Here is a 12,217-nt window from a genome sequence, read left to right as displayed (position 1 = left end):
TCTCTCTCTCTCTGTATGTGTATGTGTATATACTATCTCTCTCTCTCTGTGTGTGTATGTGTGTACATATCCATATCCATATCCATATCCATATCCATATCCATACATACATACATACATACATACATACATACATACATACATACATACATACATACATACATATATATATATATATATATATATATATATATATATATATATATATATATGTTTTCTTAAGTTTTTGGGTGTACCCATGTATGGTATTTCGGCTTGGTTGGTTATTTTCCCACGTCATTATAGTTGTGCTTTTAGAACAGCCTACGGCGCCATTATATATATATATATATATATATATATATATATATATATATATATATATATATATATATATATATATATATATATATATATATATATATATAATAATAATATATTTTTTCTTTATGTTTTTTATGGTATGTTTATGGGTTTCTTCAGGTATTTTTCCACGTCTTGATATTTGTGCTTTTACTATAGTAGCGTTTGGGCAGAATCTCATCTGCCATTTTCTGGCTTGTGTATTGGGTTCTTTTTAATCGTGTGTGTCAGGTTTGGCAGCCATTCAAATAAAGCAGAAAGCCAGCACCAAATTCAAACAAAAAACGGCTGCCAAGCTTGACACACACGATTAAAAAGAGCCCAACACACAAGCCAGAAGATGGCAGAGGAGATTCTGCCCAAACGTCGCTATAATAGAAGCACAAATATTAAGACGTGGGAAAATTCCCGAAGAAACCTAAATACCATACAAATATATTCTTGTTTACATATAAAAATATCGAAGACAGCATGACCACCATCCTGGCATTTATTTCACCATACACACTAAAATAAAAAACAAACCGCATATATACTATTTATACATTGATATTTTTGTACAGTTATTCTTGACCAATTTCTCTTCTCAAAATCCTCCAGTGATGGAGCACTCCTAACTTCTGGTGGCAGGCTGTTCCACTGGTTAATTGTTCTCCCTGTCAGGAAATTCCTCCCTAGTTCTAGGTTGCTTCTCTCCTTGCTTAGTTTCCATCCGTTGCTTCTTGTCCTGCCTTTCAAGTGCTTTGGAGAATAGCTTGACTCCCTCTTCTTTGGGGCAGCCCCTCAAATAGTTATTGTGTCACTCATAACCAAGAAAGCCACGAATTCCTTTACAGGGCAAAGGGTCGGAATAGAGCAGGGGAGGATGATTATGACCACTTTTAGGCCCTGTGGACTTCAACTCCCAGAATTCCTGAGCCATTCTCGGAGTTGAAGTCCACAGGTTATTAAATTGCCATAATTGCCTGCCCCAGGAATACAATAGAGCAGGGGTGTCCAACCTTGGCAACTTGAAGCCTGGCGGACTTCAACTCCCAGAATTCCCCAGCCAGCAAAGCTGGCTGGGGAACTCTGGGAGTTGAAGTCCGCCAGGCTTCAAGTTGCCAAGGTTGGACACCCCTGCAATAGAGGCTTACGGGACTCAAAGGTTTAAACCTAGAAACCCAGTTTAGGGTAGTGGTTAAGGCCAGAGGCTAGAAACTAGCTAGGTGACTTTGACCGATTCCTCTCTCAGTTCTAGGAAGCAGGCGAGGGCCGACCATTTTGGAAATCTCGCCAAGAAAAACGGCGGGGATTTGTCCAGCTCAATCACCTCCCCTTCCCATTTTAATTTCTGAAATCAAAAGTCATCCTTTCAGTTTACGACATTTTCCATCTTTCACAGTCCGATCCAGACTTTGGCCCCTTTAAGACATGTGGACTTCAACTCCCAGAATTCCCCAGACAGACACGATCACCATGGAAACAATCCTTTTTTTACTTCCTTTGAAGGAGTCCTTCAGACAAAGATTACTGTAAACATATTGCAATTCCTTTATTGTTTTAGTCAAACGAAGACTGTCCTTTCAGAAGATGGCAGTAAAGCTATTCTGAATTTATTCGGGTTGCTTTCGGAATGAGAAAACATAGAGAAGAAACCCTTAATAGGAAGATCGTTGAATACTATTTGTAACCTGAACTACTTCCGATGTGCTATAAAACTGAAATGTAAGGGGAAAAAATGAAGGGGTGGGGGGAGAAATTTAAACATTGCAACTGGGAAAAACCTGTTCAACGTTTGAAACTTCCTTGGGTTTCCTCAGAAAAAAACCCAATTAACTAGGAAAACTTGCTATAAAATTTGCTGGGGCTAATTCCTAGGCAGGTACAACATCAAACTTTTTAATGGTTACAGCAGGTTTCTGAACAGGTACTTGTGAATGTTTATGTAACATGAATTGACACCCATTGTGTCAGCTTACCCACAAATGTTCATTGTCAAAGTTCAAAATAAGAGTTATGAACAGGAAAAAAAAATTAGCGTGTACCCCAGGAGTCCCCAAACTTGGCAACTTTAAGACCTGTGGACTTCAACTCCCGGAATTCTCCAGCCAGCATAGCTGGGAATTCTGGGAGTTGAAGTCCACAAATCTTAAAGTTGCCAAGTTTGGAGACCTCTGGTGTACACCAAGGGAGTCCAACCGTGGCAACTTGAAGACCCATGGACTTCAAGACCTGATTTTAAGACCCATGGACTTCAACTCCCAGAATTCCCAGCTATGCTGGCTGGAGAATTCTGGGAGTTGAAGTCCACAAGTCTTAAAGTTGCCGAGTTAGGAGACCTCAATGTACACAATCAAGTTTGCATCCAAACCAACATTAACCTCAGGCAGACGGCCTCTGGCCTCCAAAGAATTCTTTTGGGTCCACCATCACCACACTCGGCATTGATGGATGAGTTCCTTCAACCTCCGGATGCCTTCGATGCTTTTGTCCTTGAGAGCCATTGCCAGCAGAACGGCCTTGTTGCCAGCTTCTTGAGACACCGAGGTCACCAGGTGCTTGGCGGAGATGTGGACAAGAGGCTGAAAGCAAAGCAAGAAGAACTTAAGTGACCATTCCTCTCCAACGTCACTGTCAGGTTTTCAAGGGATGAAATCCATTTCAAAAGAAAAGAGCAAAATCCATCTTCCAAAACAATTTCTTTTTATTTAGGGAAGGATCAAATTGGCAAAGTCCATTAAAATTCCAGATCCGACACAACCTGGAATTACCCCACATAATATTGGAAGTTAGAAACAGCCCCCCAAAGTCACATTCTCCAATAGAAGTAAATCAAGGGTTGCCTGGTGTCATCATTCTCCACCTCCAGGTCTCAGCGGGGTCAGCTTTCCTTCCCACGGGAAGGAGAGCCACCTAGCCTAAACAACTCTCTCTATCTCCACTCCTCCCACCTTAGGAATGTGGCAAGCCCGAAAACCTTCCCCCATAACCAGCAAAGAGAAAAAAAGAATATATAATAAGGCTAAATAAAAGGGCTACGCATATGTCAACTTTGGGCTTGACATTCACCTTCTCCACCTCTTCCTCCATGGTGTGGCCATCTGGCTAAGCCATCAAGAAAGCTGGTGGACTTCCAAGAAAACAAAGGAAGTGAAAAAAAGGAGAAAGGAAGTCAAGGAAGATACTTGGAGGTTAAACGAAGATAGGGAATGGGAGGAAGAATACCTCATCCTTGCCCAGGAGAACTTTCGTGGTCCACGAAGTTCTGTTGATCCCATCAGGTACTGCGTCAGGCTCCACTGAGACCAGAGTCCCCATCTTTCCATACTGGGTCACCACCACCAGGATCGTGGCTCCAAAGGAGGTGCACACCACCTCCGTTGGGATGCCACACACGGCTTCTCTGGTCTGCTTTGAGACTGGGATGGGCTGAGTCGCCATGGCAGGAATCGGTCCTTGCCTTAAAGGAAACCATCCGTAAGAAGGACGCAGCATCTCACGATGCTTTCAAGCCAGCTTCCCCATGAGGGAAGGCTCAGCTCCTGCCTCCTGAGAGGTGGCCCTTGATTTTGGCTCTGGTTCTTCTCAGTTAACTTGTCAATAAGGAGACAAAGAAAAAGTTTGCTTGGCAAAGAATTCTTAACCTTAAGCCTCAACTGTTTTAAATATCCCTCTCTCAGTGGCATGGTGTGTCTGTCTATCTGGGTTTCCTTCCTTCCGGTTTCCACCTATCACCTACCTCTCCTTCCTTTTCTTCCTCTCATTTCCATCTCCTTCCTTCCTTCCATCCTTCCCTTTTCTTCCTTTCATTTCCATCTTCTTCCTTCCTTTCCTTCCTCCCTCCCTCCTTTCCTTCCTCTCATTTCCATCTCCTTCATTCTTTCCATCCTTCCTTCCCTTTTCTTCCTTTCATTTCCATCTCCTTCCCTCCTTCCTTCCTTCCTTCCTTCCTTCCTTCTATCCATCCATCCATCCATCCATCCATCCATCCATCCATCCATCCATCCATCCATCCTTCCCTTTTCTTCCTTTCATTTCCATCTTCTTCCTTCCTTCCATTCCTTCCTTCCTTTCCCTCCTTCCTCTCATTTCCATCTCCTTCCTTCCTTCCTTCCTTCCTTCCTCCCTCCCTCCCTCCCTCCCTCCCATCTCCTTCCTTCCTTCCTTCCTCTCAACAACAAAGCAAAAGCTACGACCAGGTAAAACCACTTTCACCATCGCTTGTACTGAAAACCTTCAGTCGCTCTTGCCTGCTGGGTCCCCCAAATCTGCGTTCACTTTCTCTCCTTTGACAACGGACTCGGGTTCACCCTGGCTCGGCTCTTTACCCCAAACCACGACCGGCGCCTCCTGCCAACCCGGAACCCGCGCGCGGCGAGCCTTGCCAACCTGGTGGGGGGCGGGGGGGGACGGAAAGGGGGCGCCTCAGCTTGCAGGCTGCCCTCTCCGGCGGAGGCGCGCCAGGAAGGCCCGAAAACCAAACCCTCCGGAGGCGCGCAGTGGAAGAGGGGTGGTGGTCCGGGGTTAGGGGCCCCTTTCCCGGAGGAGGAGAAGGGAGCGCGCAGCGCCCGCCCGCCCGCCTGCCTCTCCAGCCAGCCGGGCTCGCGCGTAGCATGCGGGTGGGTGCAGCTGCGGCTCTCCAAAGCGCATGGCTAGGTTCGGTTCGGCTCTACGTAGCCGGTCCGGACCTAGAACTTAGCCTCCCCCTACAGCCCGGTTCTACCGACCGAGCCCTGCGCTTGCTTACTTGCTTGCTTGCTTGCTTACCTTCCAAGCAATCGTTCCCTCCGCCTCCGCCGGTCTGGGCTGCTTCCGCACGCCTTCCTCCTCCCCGGGAGGAGCGTTAAGATGGGCGGAGCGCTTCCCCGAAGCCGGGAGTCTCTGGGCGTGTGCAAAGCGCCTCCCCTTGCTTGACCCGATGGAAGTGGATCTTGGGGTCGAAGCAAAGAGGGTCAAGTTGGCCGCATCGCTGCCCCGGGGAGGTTGGCATTGCAAAACTGGATGCCAAAGAAAGAACAGGGGCAGAGCGCTGGAGAAGGGGCAGAGGGGCAACTGCCTTAAGGAGCAGGATCTTAGCCATGGTTTATTAACTAAGCCGGAATCAAACAGCATATGCTAAACTCTAAACCAGAATGGCTGGGTTGATGATATATTAAGCCCGTGTTTCTCAACCTTGGCAACTTGTGTGGGCTTCAATTCCCAGAATTCTCCAGCAAGGCTGGTTGGAGAACTCTGGAAGTTGAAGTCCATCGATGCTAGCTGGGGAATTCTGGGAGTTGAAGTCCACATATTCTAGCTGGGGAATTCTGGGAATTGAAGTCGAACGAAGCTGGCTGGGGAATTCTGGGAGTTGGCATCCACGCAACCTTCAAGTTGCCAAAGTTGCAAGCCACCGATTTAGGCTAAGAGAGAAACAAACCAACAAACCACATCCTGGTTTATGGGTTGTGCGCATGCAGCTTGTGGGCTTAACTCTTCACCCCTCCATTGCTTCCAGCCATGCATAACCAATCTGGGGTGTGTGGGTGTGTCCCTGAATGGAGAAGTGGGTCTTCCCCAAAACAGAACCATTCAGTCGAAGAATCCCTGTTCTAAAAAAAAAACCCAATCGTCCGTTAAAAGGGGGCTTTTAATACATGGACCCATGTATTAATGATTAAGTGATTAATTGGCAACATCTTTTTATAGTTGATCAAAATGTCCCTAATTAATTCGGCCGATTTGCCCAATATAGCAAATGTTAATTTAAACCTCATTGATTTAAGGAGCACTGATTCCTACTTGGAGGCATGTCGCTGAGATTAACGACCCTTATTTTCTTTCCTGAAAACCGCAGATCTTTAATTTCGATATGATTTATTTGCAAAGCTGATGGACTGGGGGGGGGTGGGGGCAGGTGGAGGGAGCCGCCGTGCTCTCGGGTTGAAAGACAGAAATGAATGCAAAATCTAGATGAAGTGCTTTCGAACAGAAATAAGTCAGGCGAGAAAAGAACCAGAAAACATACAGGGTTTTTTGGAGGGAGAAAACAATCCTCAATTCAGAAATTATTATACAGAAAATTTCTGAGAAGCTTTCCTTCCAGCCGAAAAAAAATGCTTGCAAACTATTCCACAGTTGCATTGAATTTTTTTTATTTTTAAATCTTAGCCAACTTGTTCAAGACGAAAATGGAAAAAGCATGTTTAGGCGGGCATTCCTCCTTTGCTGCCTTCTAGGGCTGTTTGGACTGCGTCTCCCAGAGTTCCACAGGAGGCAGGCTAGGAATCCTGGGAGTTGAAGTCCCTGCACATCTGGCTGGCGAGCCATCGAGGAAGCCTGGCGGGAGAACGTTGGCACAGTAATTCCCCTAGAGGGCAGCAGAGTTCCATAGAAAAGCTCACCCAGGAATGCCTTGTCTATCAGCATCCTCCTGCTGGCTGTGGATTATGGTTGTGAATCTCGGTTAGCAATCTTGGTTTGTCTTCACACTTTCTGGAAGGGGGGCGGGCTGAGGATCCCACCTCCTTTCTTTTTGTCACCGTTAAATCCTTCCCTAATCCAGGGTTTCTTAACCTTGGGCCCTTTGAAGATAGCTGGGCTTCTTCAACTCCCAGAATTCCCCAGCCAGTTTGCTGGCTGGGGAATTCTGGGAGTTGAAGTCCACCCATCTCCAAGGAGCCACGGTTGAGAAACACTGCCATCGTGTTTATTTTGGCAGGGATGGTAACGTCAACCCATGGTCGTGTCACGGCTTGTCCACAAATTATGATCAAACCCATGTCAGTTTCTTTGATAAGCTACAGCTGAGCGTAGTTGTAGAGATGCAACTGTTGGGGGTAAAAGTCCCTCCCTCTCCCCCCCCTCCTCTTACAACAGAAATCATATTTTTTTTTGAAGATGGGGAGAAAGCTCGCCCCTCGGTTTCTGAGCTCCAGCTAAAACAGGAGCTTCCCCCTCTCCCATTCAGTAAGGCCAGATCTGAGGAGGGGGGTCTTCCTCCCTGAATTGGTGAGTCATGCTTCTTTTAATACAAACCCCCCCCCTCTTCTCTCCCCCTCCTCCTTTCTGTAGCCCCGGTTTGGCTGAGATGATCACGGAGGAGGGAAAAATATGTGCTAATGGGAAATTGATCCTTCAGTGGCATCAAGAGTGAGTCACCCTGTGGGAGGGGGAATTAGAGGGGGGAGATACAGACCAGTTTTATTTTGCAAAAGCTTAGCTAGTTACAGAATAGTGTTGGGGGGGCACCTTGGAGGACTTCTAGTCTAACCCCTGCTCAAGCAGGAGACCCTATAATACCACTGATGGCTAACCTTTTTGGGCTCCTGGGCCAAAAATTGTGCGTGCGCTTGCACACTTGCACTCGTGTGCCAGCACCCAGAAGGCAATGCGTGCCCCCCCTGCGCCCCCTACGCAAGTGCCTGTAATCCCCACCCCCCCACCCCCGCTGCCCTCTTACCTGCACTGCCCCTCACAGCTGATTTTCGGCCGGTTTGAGGCCTTTTCCGGTCTCCCAAAGGCTTGAGGAAGCTTCTGCAGGCTTTGCAGGCCGAAAACTAGCCCCGTTTCATCACGTCCGGTATTTTCAGAAAAACAGGAAGTGACGAAACGGGCTAGTTTTCGCCTGCAAAGCCTGCAGAAGCTTTCCTCAAGCCTCTGGGAGACGAAAAGGCCTCAAACCGGCCGAAAATCAGCTGTGAGGCGCACGCATGCGCAGTGAGGTAAGCTGGCCTGCAGCTCGTGTGCCAGCACAAGTGGCTCTGCGTGCCACCTGTGGCACGCGTGGCATAGGTTCGCCGTCACGGCCCTATCCCATTTCAGACAAGTGGCTGTCCAGTCTCTTCTTCAAAGCCTCCAAAGCACCCACAACTTCTGGTGGCAACCTGTTCCTTTGATCAAATGTTCGGATTGTTGGGAAATTTCTGCTTAGTTCCAGGTTGCTTCTTTCTTTGATTAATTTCCATCCGTTGCTCCTTGTGCTGCCTCAGGCAGGAGGAGAAAAAGGCACCAGCCCAACTTGGTCTGAAAAGCAAAGCCCGAGGGCCCATTTCTGAATTTCCTTCCCTCTCACCGTGAAAGGGTGTTTTTTTAATAAGCCCTGGGATGTAGCTTTCAGTATGTTTTGCAAACCCAAACTATGCGCCTCCTCCTTCCTGGGTAGGATCTGAGCCCCAAGTTATCCATGTGAGCACCAGCCAAACTTCCTTCATTTTGTCTCTGTAGAAAGTTAGCACCCACTCCTCTCCTAGAAGAATGAAATATTCTAGGAAATATTAAAAGGGTAGGATATTTTCCCTAAAAGAGAAATAGAAATCTTAAGGGACACAGAAACTCAGCCCCAGCTCCCTGGCCCAAGCAGATATTTTGGTGTCAGCCAATCTACAAGACAAAAGACCTTCAGCTCCAGGAGGATGGGATTAACCTTCAGGGCAAAGCCATTCAGCCACAATAGGAATTGCATTGCATCAGCCCAAGTTTCAACCAAGCTTGACTCAGAAAACCTACAAAGTTAGCTATGACCCCTGCATATTCCCATGGGAGTCTGACAGCAACCAATAGAACACACTGCCCTTGCCACAGGAACAGGAAGCTCAAGGGCAAAGCCGAAGAGAAGGTATAAATACCCCTCAGTCTCAACTCCATGTGGTCAGCTGCCCAGACCTCAAACCCATGTGGTTCTGCTTCATCATTAAACCATCTTTCCAATCAGCCTCCATGTTTCCAGTGTCTTCCTCCCCACTTGGAACTGAGCCAGATGGATTTTTCTTCCAACCTCTCTTTATCCTCATCCCCTCTGGTTTACAAAATTAAAATGAGAACACCTTCCCAACCGCGTCCATGGAGACCGAAATATTGGCAGAGATGGGCATCTGTGTGACAGTCTCCTCCGTCTCCCCTCTTCCTTTCCCTCAAATTGCTGGGATCCCATTAGGAATATTGGTTAGCCTGGCTGGACTTCTACTCAGCATTATTTTAGACCCAGTGTGGGGTTGCTGCTGAACGCTGGGTGATTAACGACGGCATTAATCATCCCACCGCTTCTTGCCTGCCATATTTCAATTAAATTGTAAACTTGTGCTGGAGATCAGTCATTAACTCTCCAGGCATGAGAAATGGTTGTTCGGGTCTATTCGGAACATCCCGTCACAGCTGCATATTGGAAAGGCGGCCTTTTCTCTCCCTGAACAAAATATTGCAAAGGAGGGGAGGTTAGCATCCCCAGGGCTGTTCCAGCAAGGGATTTTTTCTTCTCCGAAAGAGCTATTTGCCGTTAAAGGTAAGAATTAAAACAGTCATAGTTTGTTTGAGATCACTGTTTTCCAAACTTTAATTTGAATTTGAATTCTTTATTGTCATTGTACGTATATGCACAGTATACATACAACGAAATTCACATTACACCCAGACACACACAACATGCACACACACATGACAGTCCCCAAACACACCCCACCCACCAAAATTCCCCACCCCTAAAAATACACAAGCACCCACTCAACAGACCAAGTAACACTGTCCAACAGCTCACTTGACAGTGGCCCTTAAGTTCATCGTTAAGGGCAATTATAACTCTGGGATAAAAACTGTTCAGAAAAGGTGGGGTCCGAGTTTTAATTGTTTCTGTATCTTCTGCCAGAGGGCAACAGTTCACAAAGATTGTGAGTAGGGTGGGAAGAGTCTCTGAGAATGTTGTGCAACTTCCTTAAAAGCGAGATGAGAAGATGTCATCCCAGGACTGGTAGCTGGAGCCCAGTGATATTCTGGGCAGTTTGAATGATTCTCTGTAGAGCCTTTTTGCCCGCTAAGATGGGTGGATTTCAAATTGTGGTGCTGGAGAAGACTCTTGAGTAGAGTAGAGTAGAGTAGAGTAGAGTAGAGTAGAGTAGAGTAGAGTAGAATAGAATAGAATAGAATAGAATAGAATAGAATAGAATATAGAATAGAATAGAGTAGAGTAGAGTAGAGTAGAGTAGAGTAGAGTAGAGTAGAGTAGAATAGAATAGAATAGAATAGAATAGAATAGAATAGAATAGAATAGAATAGAATAGAATAGAATAGAATAGAATAGAATAGAATAGAATATTGGAATAAAGAATAGAGTAGAGAGTAGAGTAGAGTAGAGTAGAGTAGAGTAGAGTAGAGTGTAATCAAATGTATCCCCCACCCCATTTCTGTTTCTCCTTATCCATGAGGTCTGGAAACTTGATCCCTTGAAACCAACTCCGATCCTCCTGCTTTCTGCTCCTGTGGCCTCCCCTGATGCCAGGATGCCACAACAGAAACCCCTGCAGGCACCCAGAGTTTGCTCTGCAGATTTTCCTTCCCACGTATAAATCCACCCTCCATCCTGCTTGGACTGAACATCTGGAACTGAATGGATTCCTTCCCCTATGGCAGTTGTCATTTCCCGAAGCCCCTCATTCTTCTCTCTCCCCCACCCCCACCCCGGTTTGCTTCTATATTAAAAATAGGTTTGTGTCATTTTTATTTAATCAAAGAGTTCATTAAAACAGAATCAAAGCAGCATGGAAAAAAACCAACAACCTCTAGAGGAAGAAAGTATGAAATCGTGGTTAGATACATCAGTCAAAGGCTTGCAGGAAGACAAGCCTAACCGCTTCCCAATTAAAGGAGGGGAGAGAAATAAAGACGAGTGAAGAGGAAACATCTCTTTTGTGTGTGTGTTTCTTCTGCAGTCCCTCTGGAGCTGCACAACATCACACACATGAGGGGCCCAGTGAACTTGTTTAATGCGTTTTCGCTTCTCCCCCACCCGCCACAGTTCTCTAAATTGCCATAATTTCATTTCCCAGCGTTGCATGGAGACTCAACTCGTGGCATCGCCCTCCGCTCCGCCCTGCCAAAAAGGAAGATAAAGAATGTTAATATTCTTCGTGGTGGTTCCTAACTCCTCCAAATCCCAAATTGTTTCCCCCAAGTGTCGGGCCATTTGCAAGTTTGCAGAGTCCTGAGGCTCTGCAGAAAACTTCTCTAATGATTCCTTGGGAGGGAAGGAAGGAAGGAAGGAAGAAGGGCGGGCATGATGGAAAGCATCACGCTAGTCCTCAGTGACCAGGGTGAGGGGAGAAACCAACGGAAATGCAATTTGGGAAGAAAAGCTGTCCTGGCGTTTTAATGTCAGGGTAGGAACAAGATCCTTCTTTGGGTGGGTGGGGTGTTTTTATCTTGGGTGATTAAAAGGAATTTAATGGAATCACAAGAATTCGGGCAGGAGGGCTGTGAGGAGTAGGGAAGGGGTAGAGCAGGATGATGAAACTTCAATAGGACATTTGCCAGGGTTCCGAAGATTGCCCTAATTAAATCATGAGCCTCGAGCCAAGCTGGAGTGGGTGTGTCATAAATCAGATTCTCCAACCAAACACGTTCACAGGCTGGGTGTCATCAATCACAGTCTCCAATGAAGGATTTTCCTGGGCAGAAGATCCGGTAGCCTAGGCTACAGTCTCCACAAGATAAAGCGTGGAATGTGCTTCTGGCCTTCATCTGCCACACTGCTCCCTCAGGCCTTTCCCCCACTCCTTCTTATGTCAACTCGGAAACAGGCATAGGAATGATTTACGAGTTGACAACATCCTTAGAGTAAGGATGAAGATGGATGGATGGATAGATGGAAGATGGATGGATAAAGATGGATGGATAAAGATGGATGGATGGATGAGGTTCTCAACTTAAGACCTCAATTAGAATAGAATAGAAACGGAAGGGACCTTAGAGGTCTTCTAGTCCATCCCCTGCTCGAGCAGGAGACCCTATACAATTTGAGACATGTCCAATCTCTTCTTTAAAACCTCCAGTGATGGAGCCACCCACAACTTCTAGTGACAAGCTGTTTCATTGTTCTCACGGTTAGGAAGTTTCTCCTTAATTCCAGGTTGCTTCCCTCCTTGTT

The 12,217-nt window shown here is 46.4% G+C and overlaps 1 protein-coding gene across 3 annotated transcripts; it reads right to left on the bottom strand.

Moving 5' to 3' along the window:
• Positions 1–1,851: 1,851 nt before the first annotated feature.
• Positions 1,852–5,142, bottom strand: PSMG3 (proteasome assembly chaperone 3). 3 transcript variants are annotated; one of them, XM_026687231.2, is made up of 3 exons: positions 5,092–5,142; positions 3,550–3,784; positions 1,852–2,906 (listed from the first exon to the last, which is right to left on the bottom strand). In XM_026687231.2, the coding sequence occupies exons 2-3, from the start codon at positions 3,763–3,765 to the stop codon at positions 2,754–2,756; spliced, it is 369 nt and encodes a 122-aa protein (XP_026543016.1). In that variant the 5' UTR covers positions 3,766–3,784; positions 5,092–5,142; the 3' UTR covers positions 1,852–2,753. The 3 variants fall into 3 exon arrangements, with proteins under 3 accessions (XP_026543016.1, XP_087798357.1, XP_087798358.1); XM_087942231.1 differs by lacking the exon at positions 5,092–5,142 and adding an exon at positions 4,559–4,715; XM_087942232.1 differs by lacking the exon at positions 5,092–5,142 and adding an exon at positions 4,559–4,712 and having other exon boundaries at positions 3,550–3,917.
• Positions 5,143–12,217: the final 7,075 nt, after the last annotated feature.

This window comes from Notechis scutatus, chromosome 12 (genome assembly GCF_049901735.1).
Source record: "Notechis scutatus isolate UNSWTSFEM ecotype Mainland chromosome 12, rNotScu1.2, whole genome shotgun sequence".
Lineage (NCBI taxonomy): Eukaryota > Metazoa > Chordata > Lepidosauria > Squamata > Elapidae > Notechis > Notechis scutatus.
The sequence above is the reverse complement of the archived record's forward strand: the minus strand, read 5'-3'. Positions and strand labels throughout refer to the sequence as shown.

What these genes read in the sequence shown, in the direction of transcription:
- PSMG3 (XM_087942232.1), bottom strand. Translation starts at nt 3,819, where the DNA reads ATGCTGCGTCCTTCTTACGGATGGTTTCCTTTAAGGCAAGGACCGATT. An exon ending in TTCTCCTGGGCAAGGATGAG is followed by an intron (nt 2,907 to 3,549) that starts GTATTCTTCCTC and finishes CTTTGCTTTCAG; the next exon opens with CCTCTTGTCCACATCTCCGC.